The sequence below is a fragment of the Sander lucioperca genome, chromosome 9, assembly GCF_008315115.2.
Source record: "Sander lucioperca isolate FBNREF2018 chromosome 9, SLUC_FBN_1.2, whole genome shotgun sequence".
Taxonomy (NCBI): Eukaryota; Metazoa; Chordata; class Actinopteri; order Perciformes; family Percidae; genus Sander; species Sander lucioperca.
Window position 1 is genome coordinate 6,053,420 of NC_050181.1, and position 16,589 is coordinate 6,070,008.

A 16,589-nucleotide genomic window follows, 5' to 3' on the forward strand; every position below is an offset into this window, starting at 1 on the left:
GCAAGGGCAGCATTGCACCCATCCTGGAAAAAAAGCTAGTATAGGAGAGAGAGCAGACTCAGTCAACCCTGCGGATAACACCACCATGTCTGATGTACATGAAACAGAATAGCTTCTCCAGTTGTTAGTGTGGGTGGAGGAGGGAGGAGGGAGTGAAACCGTCAGAGTAAGAAAGAGACACACTCGGCTATCACTTCATAATTTTGTTAAAAGCATACAGTAGTGTAACATACAGGTGATTCCACTGTCTCTTTCCATCCATCAAGATAAATTAAGTAAGTTAGTGTTCAATTTTCCGCTTCTACTCCAGACACAAACCACTAATTAGGAAATGTTAAATTGAATTAAGAGGTCTATTTTTTTTAACAAATGGTTCTCTCACTAAGATGTGTGCTAATAATGTTTAGAATCAGTATTTTTCTGATAGGAAAGTATCCGAGTAAAAGGTTTTTCCAACTGACAGAACCTCCTCCTGGATCAGAGGAATCAGAGGTAAAAATCATCCTCAAGGACCACAGCAGCATCACATTTACAGATTAAACACTGTGGGCTCCAGAAGGTTTAGATCTTAAATCTTGACAAGGAGAGGTAGTCAGCCAAACAGCAAAGGCGAGGAAGGGATGTAAGTCTCATCTATTAATCAGAGCATGTCTGTCACAGGTGCAAACTCAGTTTTTTCCCCCCTCAGAGGTAATTACAGTAGTTGTGTGGCGTGGCGTGGTGCCAGCAGGGGCCCCAGGCCCAGCTAGTCTGTAACACCACCCAGGTAGCTGTCAACCTGTTGGCCCCGAAACCAACTTTTTCGCCAGACTCACCACACCAGTGGAGAGATAGAAATCAAACCAACCATAACCTTTTAAAAGTGTACTTGTCTTCAATGGAGAACAAAGGCTCTAGCCATGTTTTCACTCCATCTTTGTTACCGCTGCAAGAATGAGGAGACGAGACCTGGGGCTGTGCTATAACAGAGCTGCTTGATTGGGTTTAAAACATGAGGGACTCAAGACAAGTGGCCTTTGACATGCCTCTCTTCCTTTCCTGTTGTTATATGTTGTTGTTTTTATTCCGAGACACCAGAGGTGTTTTACATTTAGAAACTTACAACATCTGCTTTCAAACTTGTTAACATGACAAGTTTTGGAAGCAAACTGCCATCATTTGACAACTGTTCCATTTTACAGTGCTGATGTGTAGCAGCAGGCTGTAAAAACTTCCAGCACAAAATTAAACTGATACTTGGGCTGTGAACAAATAAATGCATTAATGTTACAATTCTTAATGCATTGTGATGTACAAAATATTGCAATTCAGTGCTAAGATTAATGGTGTTTATATATATATATCTATCAATCGATTAAAAAAATTAATCTAATTAATTACAGACTCTGTGATTAATTAATCGAAATTAATCGCATACATAATTAACGGTGCCTGAACCGATTTTAATAACTTTTTAAGAAAGCAAAAAAAGAAAAGAAAACAAAGGGTACTAAACAACAGTTGGTGACATTAAAGAACGGCTTGTTTATTGCTAAAGCCATATGGTCAAAATTAAATGATTTAATAATAATGTATAACAATAACTTATTTCACTAGTAAATTGCTGTTGAATGACAAAAACAACCACTAAGGACATTTACAATAACTTCAAATGCACCACGAAGCTGTAGTTTACCAGTTTCATTGAACGCACCGTCTGTGTTGTTTTTCCGACGGCAGCTCGGCAGCTGCAGATTGTTACATCCCGCTGTTGAGTCACAGTCCTCTACAGTAAAACACAGTCAAACTTTACACCGTTCAGCGTTAGCTGTCAGCATTGTCACCGTGTTTAATCCAGCTATTAGCTAGCGGTAGGCTAGCGTTAGCTGCTGTTGAGTGTAGTGTTAACTAGCGTCACATGCAGCGGTGTTTGTGTTGCCTGTATCGTCTGTTTCAGAGCACCAGAGAGAAGAGCAGACATATCAGTGGCACCAGATTTCGGTACCCAACCCTATTCAGGAAGAAGATTTTTACAAGTAAATGTTCCAATCAATGATCCAGGCAGCACATTCTCGTCTCCCTCCTTCACAGTCCAATGGTGGCTAGAATGGCTCCGGGTCAAACCTCAATATGGAATGGATCTGCGTTAATCTGCGTTATTTTTTTTAACGCGTTATATATATATATATATATATATATATATATATATATATATATATATATATATATATATATATATACATATATATATATAAAACTTTTGAGTACATTATAAGACTCTTTTACTTGATTAAATTCAGCACCTTTTAAGAATTCCATCCTTCCTGGTTAGAACATTAATCTGTAGCCTTAAAATAAAATGTACTACTAATTACCACTACTTGAAACTACATGAAAAGATTACCATGGGACAACGAATTGTGGTATCATTCTCTATCAACCCCCTTCTAACACCACACACACACACACACACACACACACACACACACACACACACCTGTCAGACTTACATTAAATTGCTTGCTATGGGATGGTGTTTTGTGTCAGCGAATCTGTTTTTTCCCACTCACTGTAGCTACCTGATTCAATTTATGTCTGCAGGTACACAAACATACAGCCAGCACCACTGTCAGCACCCTTGTCTTGACATTTTAGAGTCACCAGAAAATGATGTCCTTATATTTCTGTGTGTGGGAGGGTGAGACTGAAGGGGAGAGGGGGAGGGGGGGTCTGCTCATGGATCGTTTTTCTCTTCCTGTCTGTGCATCTATTTATGTCCTTCCACTTCTCATCCATTAAGAGTGTGTGCGTGTTTGTATGTGTTCAGGTGCGTGCACACACCTTGTTTGCTGTGGGTCGCTTCTGGTGACCCTCCTCTAAAGGTGGACTCCATCAACATGGGCAGAATCACAAGCGTCCTGTGAATGTGCATGATCGCTCATTTGTCAAGTGCTTATCCCACAACGGAGGAGGGATGTCAGCTTCTGTCTGCTGGCACTCCTTCATATATCCATGTGATATGTCAATATGCCACAGAGGATAAAGTGCTGCAGTCGGGCTTTTCTCTTACCAAAATATCTTCATACTGTTCTCTGTGTGTGTCTGTGTGTCAGAGAGGGGAAACTTACAAAATGATCAATTCAATTCAATTTTATGAAGAAAATGATTGTGTGCAGGAGCACATCTAGTGTCCTTTACATCAACAAGTACTCTTGATATGAGAAATGCCCTTTCAGTCTATCCTTAATGATAAGAAATCAAATAGATTTAACTGCACACTTGTTACAGTAAGTGTGTCAAACTAAATCGGTAATATCAAAATATTTTTTGATATTACAGATATAGACAATGTAATGTGTTAATTGCAATACCAATTGATAAAGATGCCAATGAAAAATGACAAATAATAAAAATAAATAATTTGTAAAAGTGAGTTTCTCTCCCTGGTACTGTATGTATGCTGTGTTACTTATTGCCTATCTTGGCCATGTCACTAACCTCCACTGTGTCTATGGAAACGCTGTACTGTTTCACTGTGTTGTCTTCCTCTCCCCACCTTTTCATTGCTCACCTTCATCAAATCACTTCATCCACAAACAGATCAGCGTGAAGGTTGGTCATTTTCACTCTTAATCTCTTCCCAATTTAATGCAGACTTTAGGTGAGGTCAACCCTTCTTTCCACACCCTCTGATAAAGACATTGATATCCCTTCCCTTCCTTTAAAAAACAAAAATATTAATAATAGCTCTCCCTAATCCATGATAGTGTAAATGTGTCGTGTTTTGCATGAATCCCGGAATAGTTCTTGCATGCCTTCCAATGCCACTCCCCCAAACCGTGTTTCGATTTGAGTCTTGCCAAGACACACAAGGAGTCCCCGTGAAGTTTGCTTAAGTCATTATTAGATCTCTGTTGTGTTATGTAGCCATGCATTCTTTCCAACCACACCCATATTGTCAAAGTCAACCACATCCACCAAGAACGTTAGCTCTTTTCACCCTCAGGCTTTCCATCCACCTCTGTAGGCCCATCAGAGGTGCGTGATGGATTACTCCGGTATTCAGGTGGCAACCAGATTTGTCAGGTATTTAGGCAGCAACACCCCTGCTTCCCACTGAGGGACATGGGTATCTGAACTGACAAAGCCGTTCTCAGGGGATTACTGTATGTCTGCACCGCCATGGGCATCCTCTACCCAGAGACTAAAGGATGTGATAGGCACATGTTAACCTAATGGGAAGACAGACATCCACCCCATCTTCATGTGATGTTGCAGCAGGAGGCCCTGCAGGAAATAAGTTATTAATACATGTATTATGCTGTGTTGTAAGAGTTAAAAAAATAATTCACTTTTACTAAATGAATCATTAAAAACATTAAGGGAATAGTTAATATCAGGAGATTTGGTCCTTAGAGTTAAGGTTTGATGACATTGACAATGTCCAAGAAAGAGCTAATGTTTTGGAAATGATCTCTTCATAAAACACTGCTGCTCAAAGAGCTGACCTGTAGAATATTTAAGAATGAGCTGGCAGTGTGCTGACAGGGGGGATGATCAGCCATCATGGCAGCAGCATCGCCCAGCGCTGCTGCCAGGAAGCGTGGGGGCCCGCTGACTGTGTGCCAGTTTGCTCAGATATTGATTGACTGGACATGTTCTGCTATCCTTGGGCACTTTGTCAAGGCAGTTAAATTTATAGGTATCCAGCAAGCAGGCATGCAGAGTGGAGACGGGGCTTATTTTGTGGTTTTGATAGAGTCCTGGAGCCCGTCTCTCCACGCTGCTCTCAACAGGAGAGAGGCTTCGGGGAAATCAATAACAATTACCTGCCCTCTAGTCATTTTGTTCCACAGCACCTCTCCAAACTTAACCGCACGCCATGAATTATTCACAACATTAAGTGTTCAATATACACAGGCCCCATTGACTGACTGCTCTTAGCACTGTTTAGTCTATGGAATCATGAAAGAATAACAGATACTTTGAGTGGAATGGTCTTACATTAGCGCTGCTCCTCTCAGGTTTCTTTTTTTCATAAGCATGTGTTGTGAAAAATAGCAGCACTTGCAGATGTTACAGTTGTATGAGAAGACCCAAGTGGTTACCAACATAAGTGGAATACTAACGCTTTTTTCTCGCAAATACTCAAAGGAAAGTCTGTTGTGAATTAGTCATACTGGAAATCAGATGCTCAGTCAAATTGGACCTAAAGTTCCTCCTTTATCTTCCTCTCCAAGTGTACTCAGACTTGTGATCCCATCCCATATCTTTCCTCAGCTCCTGTGCATGCTTTGCTTGAGAATGTCGTCCCTGTCCTGTTCCCAGGCTGGTAACACTACTCGGCCTGTCCGGCGTTTTCATTTAAAAATCAGCCATATGCCTGTGAACCTCACAGATGTCATCGCTCTTGGATGTTATTCTTTCTGGACTGTTAATATGAGTCACTTATTTCCTTCCTTTATTATGCAGAAACTCACCAAAGTTTTGCCCTCTTGTCCATTGAGTCATTTTGTAAACTTTACATTATTATTATTATTATTAATATGTATATAATAATAATGGTCATCATTACTTCGTCCTAAACCTTTGTTGACATCTTAACTGCTCCCAGTGTTAAATGGATTTTTTTGTTTGCCACACACCCTCTGAAAAGGTTAGTTCTTATTAAACAAACTGCAAAGCTTTGATTTATCTGGGTAATCGTGTGAAACAAACAAAAGCCCAAATACCAAAAACATGCATGATTCAGTGTGTTTTGTGGCTCAGACTTGGGATATTAATATTTTTATGAGATATCGAGCCATGTAGTTTAAGCCCACATGATTGTATTGATTTAAAAAAAAACAAAAAAAAAACAGCGGGTCTATATACAGAACCACAATTATTTTGGGAAAATTCAGATGAGTGTGAGCCAGGTCCCCCCTTATTATGGTACGGTCCAGAGAACCAGCCTTCTCCTGACTGGAATCTCAAAAGGTGCTTTTGTGTTTTTTCCATTTCACCACATAATGAGGGGAATAACAAGCATGGCTATAACAACGTTCTGGTTCAAATTAGTTTGGGGAGGGAGGGGTGAAAGGTGGGGGGAGAGGGAAGGTGGAGGGAGACTCACATTTGAAAATCCATTTTCATGGAGGCCGGTGCAAAAGAGCAATTACAGTCAAGGGCTTTTTTCCAGAGAGACACAGAGATGTTGTAGTGCATTAGGGGAAACAAGCGGTATAAATGCATGCTATAGTGTTTTGAATACACACTAGCAGCAATTGTGGGATAGTAGGTATAATAGGTCCTCACTAGGAAGCTAAATGTTTGGCTTGGCTTCACTTTATCCATAACCAAGGTTAAAGAAGTCAGAGCTGCTCCTTCTTACATTTACTATGGAAATGTTCAGCATATCATAAATTGAACAGGTCTGACACTGATGGATGTTCACATAGCAGTCGTTGGCAGTTGCCATGTCAAGCGAATAAGTTATGTTATGGTTGCCAAAAGTTACCAGTAAAAAGATCTGAAGTGTGTAAATATGGCAAGCATTTCTTGTGTATCTTTATTTAGACAGAAAACAAGTCATATGTAAATGCTGACTGCCTGTTTATTCTGGGCAAGCTTTTCAGTATTGCATGGAGCCTCTGCATCGGTGTTTGCCTTGTCCCTGGCGACGTCAACGGGCCCTTCTTGTCTCCATGGGAACCCTTTTTAATGTCAGCCTATCTGCATATCAGAACTGCACAAAGAGAGGGAGGGAGAAAGACAGGCTGAGCAGAAGGAGCCAGAGAGAGGGAGCGGGAGGAGAAATCAAACAATGCCATCTCCACAGGGTCCCTCAATGATGCAACTCTCGCTACCATTTGACACTCTGACAAAAGACGGCCAGACATAGTCTCCAGCAAAACTGAGCTATTTGATTATATCCCCTTTTGTAGGCAAGAGGATAAACCACCCCTTCAAAGTTTTCTTGTGAATTTCCAGAGCCATTTTGAGACAGTCCTATTATATATATTATATTATATTATATTCCCATTGTGCTCGCCTGCACATCAGGACAAAAGACGATCATCCCTCCATTAGGTTAGCTTTCCTGAGTTAGTTTTTAGCCTTGTGGTGGTGGAAGGCCATTCATGAAATCACATAAAACTGTCATATTCACCTAACATATACCTAATCACTATTTTTTCCCCTTCCTCTCTTCATCCCCTTAGTGCGAAGAGTCCCACCCAGATTCTCCATTCCACCCACCAACCAAGAGGTCATGCCAGGTGGCAGCGTCAACCTGACATGTGTGGCAGTGGGTTCGCCGATGCCCTACGTCAAGTGGACGATGGGTCAGGTGGAGCTAACCAAGGAGGAAGAGATGCCATTGGGACGAAACGTGCTAGAGGTCACTAACATCCGTGAGTCGGCCAACTACACCTGCGTGGCCATCTCCTCTCTGGGCATGATAGAAGCCACCGCTCAGGTCACTGTCAAAGGTGAGGGCTGTTGTTCAAACCAGTTCAGACTTGTTGTTACATCTATCTATGTGGTAGGTTGTTGCTGTGACGATGCGAACATTGCAGTTGATTTGAGTCACCCAAAGATCTGATTATGAAATCTTATAAAACGGAACAAACCACTTTAAAAAGGCTTCTGAAACATCTTGTACATAATCATCGCAGCCCGTGTGGTGTGGTTGTTGTTGTTGATACTGAGAGGTAAAAATGAAAGGCTGTTGCTGTTTGCAGTCTCTTTGTCAATGAGCATTGATGTCAGGGGCAGGTATGTTTCTTTCTTCATGTTGTGTGAATGTGGCTCTACCCACCTTTGTGTAGGTGAGTATTTGCGTGTTTAGTCTACACATCGCAGCCTCTCTTATCAGTTGTTGTCTGTATTGATCCCACTTTTCATGTCATTTAGAGGGACCACAGCAATACACAACCCTTTAAGGAAGCCATAATGAAGACCATCTGTTTTGTATGTGTTGTCCAGTCACAATGGAAATCACTCTTGCAATTTTCTTGTATTGTCAGTAATGGCCAGGCCGGTTATAACACAAATTAAGTTTTCTATTCATTTGGGGATAATGGCTGCTGACAGCACTATAAGGATTAGCTTATGAAACAATCATTCAGTGCTATGAGTTACAGAGACCAGTCATGCCTTTTTTCCACAAGAGCTGATTTTAGCTGTATTGTGCCTGCATTTTGAGAATCATAGTATCAAATGTGTCAGATATCCAGTTTCTCTCAAATTACCCACAAGTCCTAAAAGTCCATTCTTGATGTCAAAGCTAATACCCCGCTTCTCTTTCCTCAGCCTTGCCAAAGCCCCCCACCTCCCTCATTGTGACTGAGACCACAGCCACCAGTGTGACTCTCACCTGGGACTCTGGAAACCCAGAACCTGTCTCCTACTATATGATCCAGTACAGAGCCAAGTCCTCAGACAATGGCTTTCAGGAAGTGGAAGGTGTGGCAACTACCCGTTACAGCATTGGTGGACTTAGCCCCTACTCTGAGTATGAGTTTCGTGTCATGGCTGTCAACAACATTGGCCGGGGGCCGCCCAGCGACCCCGTGGAGACGCGCACCGGTGAGCAGGCCCCCTCCTCGCCACCTCTGCACGTCCAAGCGCGCATGCTGAGCGCCAGTACAATGCTGGTGCAGTGGGAACCGCCTGAGGAACCCAACGGGCAAATCAGGGGTTACCGGGTCTACTACAGCTCGGACCTGACAGCTCCGCTCAGCGCCTGGCAGAAACACAACACAGATGACAGCAGTCTGACTACCATCTCTGGCCTGACTCCTGATATCACCTACAGCCTCAGGGTGCTGGGCTTCACCTCTGTAGGTGACGGGCCACCTTCTGACATCCTGCAAGTCAAAACCCAGCAGGGAGGTGAGCAGCCAGTCACTGTGTGTGGCTCTGTTTGATAATGTGTGTATCTTCATGTGCAGATGACAAGACAAGGTAACAGCTTAGGTTAGGCATGTATATTTAGCTGAAGTATTTTATTTGGCCAGTGTTGTGTGTATTGTATGTACCTATAGCATATGTAAAAGGGCTCATAAGGCTATTTGTGTTTGTTTGTCTCCCCCATGTAAATGCCTTTCCATACAATCAGTTTTGGGGAGGATGTGATTGCTGCTGATGCTGTGGAGAACATTCAGCTTTAGTAATGTTCTTTTTTGTTCTTTAATTCTTCTCTTCTTTTTTGTTCTTTAAAACCTTTGTCCTCTCGCCCCTCTGTGCCCAGTCCCTGCCCAGCCGTCTAGCTTTGAGGCTGAAGCCGAGCTGGACAGCCGCATCATGCTAACATGGCTGTGGCCCGTACAGGACCCTATCACAAAGTATGAGCTGCAGTACTGGGAGGCCGGCTCAGAGAACAAGGTTAGAATAACAAAATGAATAACAACATGAAGTTATAACTATTGTATGACCTTATTTTCTCTCCTACATACCATCTATCTATCTATCTATCTATCGATCTATCTATCTCATTTATACTCTCTCATATTCTGCTCTGAGATTGCAGACGAATTAATCTTGTTTTTTATGATGCAATTTCTCTGAATGGAAAGCATCGGCTGCAGCAAAGTTATTGTAGTTATGCAGTCAACTCCCCAGCTGATGAGAAAGATTTACTGTAGTAACAGACAGCAAAATTGTTCTGTTCTGTTCTGTCTGTCTGTGTTGTGGCCCTTCCTTCAATTCTGCTGGACCGCTGCACCAGTTGTAAACTTGAGGACAATTTGTTTTTGGAACAAGTTGCTCTCACATTTGGCTGCATTCTCTACTTTGTATGCATGAAGGAAGGAGAGACAGCAGTCTAGGCTAGGATTTCAGTTGAACATTAATTACTCCATGCCAAACAATACAACAATTACTACCATTCTAGCACATGAGGAGACTTGTGTGACTGTGATTTAAATGTATTGGTATCTTTCTGTCTAATTCAAACCCCTCCAGATACATGTGCTCTTCAACCCAGCTGGCTCCTATGCTGTGGACGGTCTAAAGCCTGACACCTTGTACCGTTTCTCGCTGGCAGCCCGTTCTGAAATGGGTTTAGGTGTCTACACCCAGCCCATCGAGGCTCGCACCGCCCAGTCCAGTAAGTACATTTTTTCCTTGTGTCTTATGTCCTTGTTGTCCACTAACCGGTAATTTTTGTCGAGAAACCACAGCCGGATGAAGCAGGTTTAGGTTTAGGCAGGAGAGTTTCATAGAGTTTAAATCAGACAGCGTTGGAAACGTGAATGTCAAGTCAATTTCAGCACAACATAAAATGCTGACATTGCAGCCATCCCGGTCAGCCTCACGCTTCCACCACCTCCCCTCTGTCTCCAACACTAACCCTCCTGTCCGTCTATCTGAGGGCAGGCCCTGTGTTCACTGTCAAAGGTACGTTTAATGTGTCATGTTCCCACATTCGTGAGCTGTGCTGTGTTATTTTGCCTCATATCATTATGTGCTTTTACAGTACCAGCACTTAAAATGTCACTCTCTTCCAGCTGACTGCTGTTATTTTTGCTGTGATGGCACCATGATTGTACTGCCTCACCCAGGAGGCTTATATTCTTTACATTTGCCCTGAACAGAACTACATTTTATTTAAAACAAAAGGTTCATATGAATAATTGTCCTTTTCTAATTTGTACTTTAGTTATATCTATGGTATGACTTAACTGGAAGAATGTGACTCCTGAACCAGAGAGCCAGAGAGTAGACATATCACTCAGTACAGAAATTCTCAGTCTACTCGCGGTTGTTCAGAGATGTTACAGAGTGGAGCTTCTGCCCTCACAATAAACCTTTGAGTACAGACACCAGCTTGCAGAGAACACACAAAACCAACAACAGAAACATTTACTTTTGGCCTGCCAGCAAGTTAATCATGGAATTAATGTTAATTAGTAACAGCTGATTTGTGCGCACTCGCACCGGTTCGCACATTTAAACACTCTAATTTTCACTTGCATATGCCACAAAATGCTGCACTGTAGAGCCCTGCAACACTAGCAGGCTGTGGTTGACACAGTAGAAAACAGTAAAGGAAGGATCAGATTTTGATTGGCTTTTTTAGCGGATACCGATATATTACGTTTTATTTAGCAATGGTCTAGAAAAGAAAAGAATACAATAGACTGGACAGAAGGTATGGATATCTCTTAAAAATATAAAATTTATAAATAATATACCTCTGAAAAATCTTTCCCCATTAGGACAGACACTATCATTGAATAGCTAACATCTCTGACAACCACAGAGTTATATAACTGTTGATTGAGATCACGAGTGGTGATGAGTCTGTGTCCTTGGGCCTCTTGACAGCAGGAGTCACAAGGACACAGAATTTGGAGAACAGAATTTGAATTTCATGCGGCGGGAGGATGGTGTGCATGAAATAAGCATCAGCCTTGGGAAGGTTCTGAGGCAAATAGGCAGTGGAAAAGTGTGACATTTTCTAGTGCTGCATTTAAATGTTAGTATCATTTTTTTAAGATTCAGAGCAATGAACAGAACTCAACTGTTTGTATAAGATGTAACAGTACAACTCTGCTAATCAGCCATAGGTTTGACACAGTCTGTAAAAGTTGTGTGATGCTTTACCTAAAACGAAAAGGAAAATTATATATATAAGTAACAATTGAAACTCAGTAGTTCAAGGTGCAATTCATAATCAGATTTTAAACAAAAGGTTATCTCCAAAGCAAAAAAATCTGAACACAGGATGGAAACCAAAGACAGCAGTGAAACAGTTCTATATATGTATTATATATATTGGACTTTGTCATTTGGAGGAGGGAGAGGTAGATAGAGGTGTTTTATCTTCATCCATAATTTGTGTCTCTATTTTAAGCCCACGCTTTGTCTTACTCATTTTTGCCTTGGAGGCGGATGTATTTCCTCTGGTGTTGTCCTCCCCTCATCCAATTTGACTTTGATCTAGCAGATTTTTCATCAGAACCTGAATATCACAATCTATTTTGCAAATCATTATCATTATTTTGATTCAGCCTGTCACCTTTTTGTAATACACACGTTGTTATCAGGTCTTTGTGGTTTCCTGTCCACTTGTTTGTGGATCAGGGACCACTTGAGGAGACTCAGTTATCTTCTGTGTTTGGAAAGGTGGAGTTTAATGTTCTGGCATGAGTTTATTGAATTCATATTTGAGCTAACTCTTCATTGCTCTGCTTATTAAATAAGAAATTTCATGGGCATGCTTTGTAAGAACACCTTTGTTTGAATTTCCTTTTTGTTTGGTTCTTTTTATACTCCTCTGAAGAGGCCTTTTTGTAGAATTGAATATGTTTGTGATTGAGTTAGATGCATGAAATGTTTGTTTTCAGTTTTGTTCTTGTTCCCTATTTTAAAAATGTTTATTGGTTTTCTACCTCTGGACTTAAGAGTTTACATATATTTTAAAATACGGCTGTTGCAAATAATTATTTATTTATTGCAGTAATCTTATAATTCCAGACTCTAGACATGTTATACTGTATATGTTATTTGTGTTTCTACACATACTAGCCAAAGTTGGTTGTTATTATAAAACAAAGCAGGGTGGGGTGGACAGAATTTAATTGAATCTGGCATGTCGATATTATGCCGAGACATTAAATGGAACGTTGATGTCATTTTAAAGACCAAAACCATACTGCTACAACATTGCCGGTTTAATTACAGTCATTCAAATACAACGGGGTTAATAACAGAGCAGCACATTGTTGCAGTAAATCTTAAACATTTAGAAATTTGTCCCATCTGATAATAATAACAATATTGTTTTCCATTGCGGTGGCTACAAACCAGATGTTGACAATAGCTGGAATGTTCATGACTGTTAATGATTATGTAATGATAGCTTTATGTATGACTTCGAAGACAGCCCAGTGTATCTCAGCTGCAGCACTGAGCAGGGTCTGACAAACACTGTTAGGAAGCCCAGAGCTTCTGCATCAATGTGTGAACACCAATCAACACTGTCAAGCACTTGTTCACACACATCTCACACACATCTATGACTAGTTTATTGCTCAATCTGCATACTGCGAGAGGCAACAGAAAGGGCAGTTAGGAACAAATTACGTCTTTATAACAACATAGCCTTGTACAATTTTGGCTTTTTGTATATTTGGTTCATCCCACCCTGTAGTTTCATGGCCTCTCGCATAAATACAGTGCCAAACACAGCTTCAGCAGTAGCCTAGTAATGTGTTTTTGCAGCCAATCTCTCAGTCTGGAGGCAGCATCCTGTTTAGTATGGAAGCTTTTGTATTCAGTATAAAAAATGAAAATATAATATTCCAACTTTCAATGTAATACGTGACCTACAGTATGAGTAAAAATTATTTGTGAATCTCACCAGCTCAGAAAATAACTCAAAATAGACTTCCGTTATAAGGTACAGTAGATGACATTTACAAAACATGGAATAGGTTGCTGGACCCTGATATAATTTACTTCAGATAGAATCAAAATTAAAAAAAAAGAAAGAAAATAAACATCAAAACCAGCTTTGTACTGTGTGAGGGCCTTCTTTATAGGGGCAACACATAAGCATAAATATTTGGATCATACATAAACATTGCATTTCCACTGAAAAGACTAATGCTCTTTACCACGGTTTTCACTTTCCAAGCCTAATGTGTAATCAGGGTCCGAAATTAACAGCCGCCAAGCACCAAATGCGGGTAGATTTTCTGTTTGGCGAGTAACTCTCGGAAGGCCGATTGGGCAATAGGAAAACACAAATGACGTTGGACGCTTTTTTTTCACTGTTTCTTCATCTTGAGGCGTTCAGGATGAGCAAAACATGCAAAAACATGAGGCACATAAAGCAGAAAAAACACAAGGCGCTCAGCAAAGCAAAAGCAGTGAGCAAAAAGCTTTATTCTCATTGAAAACTATTACAAAAAGCCGCCCCAGGCTGCTAAACACTTGGTACCACAGATACTGTGTGTAACGCCTGTCCCAATTTGGATTTCAAAAAAAAAAAAAAAAAAAAAAATGCATATGCAGTGCAATAGAAAATACATAAATCTGCTCAATATGGATATGTGTCAGATGAGCAGGAAAATTATACAATTTCAGTCTTCATATGTAGCTTGATTTTTTTATACATACTGTAGGTGGTGAAATTCACAAATATTACATTGACATTTCGAATATTACATTTTAATTTTCATATTGACTGCTGTACAAAAAGCTTTCACCATTTTGCGTTAGTTTGCATGCATTTTTGTTTATTTTTTGTTTGCTTGGTCCGTGCCCCCGTACATGTGGTTCTGCTCCCCTCCCCCTACAGCCCCATCCGCCCCCCCTCAGGATGTACAGCTGGTCAGCCTGAGCTCCACCAGTCTCAAGGTGAGTTGGGTGGCACCGCCCGCCGCTAGCCGCCACGGCGACATTGTGCGCTACACAGTCAGCTACCAGGCTCTGGCTGGAGAGGACACGGAGCGGCATGAGGTGACGGGCATCGGCGCAGATGCCACCAGCTATGTGCTGGAGGGCCTGGAGAAGTGGACTGAGTATCAGGTGTGGGTGAGGGCACACACTCACGTGGGCCCGGGCCCTGAGAGTGCCCCAGTGAGGATGAAAACCAAAGAGGATGGTAGGTTGATACCTCCCTTTAAGCAGAGTGCTCTCAGACTCTCCTTTGCTTGGGGCTGCCTGCCACTATTTTCCTTCACTCCCTTCAACTCCTACTGCATATTTGTGTCCTGTTGATCAATTTTGAGTTAATGAGCCAATTGTGGTAGATTAGGGGGTCACCTTCTCTTTTTTCCTCTTTCCAGTTTGCTCTCTATAGCTTTAACACTTTACATCTACGACAGGTTAAGGCTCATCACCCCCGGGCCCCAGCTCTGCACCACTTTCCTTTCCTCCTCTTTCACTGTTTTAAATGCCTTCTTGTTTTCTTTCTTCTGTTCTGAGGAATAGAAGTGGAGCAGAACTCCCCCTCTCCCTTGTATCACTCTTTCCTCTTTTACTCACTCGTTCCTCGTTTTGTTTGCAGCGTGATAGAGAGCGGCTGCTCCTAAGAGAGCGTCGTCTATAATTAATGTGTTTGAAGTTTGCTGCAACACAGCTAATTTCATACTGAAATTAAAGGCATTACAGACATCGCTAGACCACATTCTGTCCCGCATAGAGTGTTTTGGGGACACAGTAGACATAGAAGGTCTACACTGAGTAGAGATGATTGTGATTCATGGCCAAATCTAGTATCACTTTCTTCTACTGAGCACTCAAGTCCATAAAAAAAACTCAGTCATTATTTTGATCGTTTTTGGCTCCTCATCACAAAACACAGTGAAGTGAGGAAAATCACCAGCTCAGCATATTTTTGACTTTCCTCCCTCCATCTCTCTTTCACTGTCTGTCTTTTTCTCTTTCTGTCTTACTCTTGCATTCTGCATTCTCTCTCTCTCTCTCTCTTTTGGTTTCCAGTGCCGGGAGCACCCCCCAGGAAGCTGGAGGTTGAGGCCATTAACTCCACAGCAATCCGGGTAACATGGAAGCCGCCCCTGCAGGGGAAGCAGCACGGCCAAATCCGAGGCTACCAAGTCATCTTCTCTCGACTTGAAAACGGTGAACCGCGAGGCCAGCCTAACATCATGGATGTTGCCTTGCCAGAGGCACAGGTACTAGATGATGTCTTAACTCTTGGCCAGTCTTTTTCTATCTCTCTTTTACTGTCTATAGCCGTCTTGTGTTCATTTCCCATTTTTCTCATTCTCCACCGTTCTCGTATTCCTTTCCATTCTCTGAGTTCACACTTCATTTCCCCCATACCGGGTGACACACATAGTATTTTCTTTCTGCCGACTGCAGTCCCCTCCCCTCCCCTCTTTTTTCATCTTTCTCCACATGTGACATTTGACTCTAAATTGGTACCCTGCTCCCACAGCTTTGGATTAGCTGTCGTAACAAGATCCATTCTAATTCTACAGTAATAGCTATTAAATATTTTATATGTGCAACATCAGGATGGGGCTTAGTGGAATCAATGCACCTCTCTTTGCGGGGTTTAGCAGTAATACATATGCACTGCCTTGTTACCATGTTTATAAATTAGAGTTATTTTCCTGACACTGCCCTTTACACATTAATGCAGGCTGCTTCAAATTGCCAAAAGCTATGTGACACCATGAGATGGATAAGAGATTGTAATCCTTAAGAGGGATTCAGAGATTCATGAATATCTTCAAACCCAAAAAATCCCCACTCTCACTTTTTCCCTCTCCTTGGGAGAGGAGACACCAGCTTAAAAGCCTCCTTCTGATTGTTTGCCGGGAGTAACATTTGCACGGACACGCATTCACTCACACCCCCCATGGCCTCTTGCAAAAACATCTCATTTGAACAAGTAAGCGCTCCCTGGCCGCAGGAACACCACAAGAAAATCCCAACAACCTTTCATGTGTCTCCTAGCAGCATTTGCTGATAAATGCTTTGAATCAGCATTTAGGGAGACCAACGGGTTGCTGGTTCAGCTCCCTGGCAATGTGTGCTACTATGCCCTTGAGTGGAGCTATTAACCCTCATTTGCTTTGGCAAACACCCCGCTGTCTTAAGTCTTATCATTACACAAGAGCATGCACTGTCAAAGTTACCTTGAA

At 41.7% G+C, this 16,589-nt stretch overlaps 1 protein-coding gene across 28 annotated transcripts in view; it reads left to right on the plus strand.

The window, feature by feature from the left end:
- LOC116045884 (receptor-type tyrosine-protein phosphatase F) overlaps positions 1-16,589 on the plus strand; it is a 181,351-nt gene that overhangs the window by 102,948 nt on the left and 61,814 nt on the right. For 11 of the 28 annotated variants that reach the window (XM_036005658.1, XM_036005666.1, XM_036005660.1 and 8 more), the window contains 7 exons: positions 3,580-3,591; positions 7,182-7,451; positions 8,275-8,856; positions 9,215-9,348; positions 9,928-10,072; positions 14,273-14,578; positions 15,418-15,611. In XM_036005658.1, the coding sequence (XP_035861551.1) occupies positions 3,580-3,591; positions 7,182-7,451; positions 8,275-8,856; positions 9,215-9,348; positions 9,928-10,072; positions 14,273-14,578; positions 15,418-15,611 (1,643 nt within the window). The remainder of the gene's footprint in view (positions 1-3,579; positions 3,592-7,181; positions 7,452-8,274; positions 8,857-9,214; positions 9,349-9,927; positions 10,073-14,272; positions 14,579-15,417; positions 15,612-16,589) is intronic. The other 17 variants (XM_031293842.2, XM_036005661.1, XM_036005665.1 and 14 more) reach the window with 3 other exon arrangements.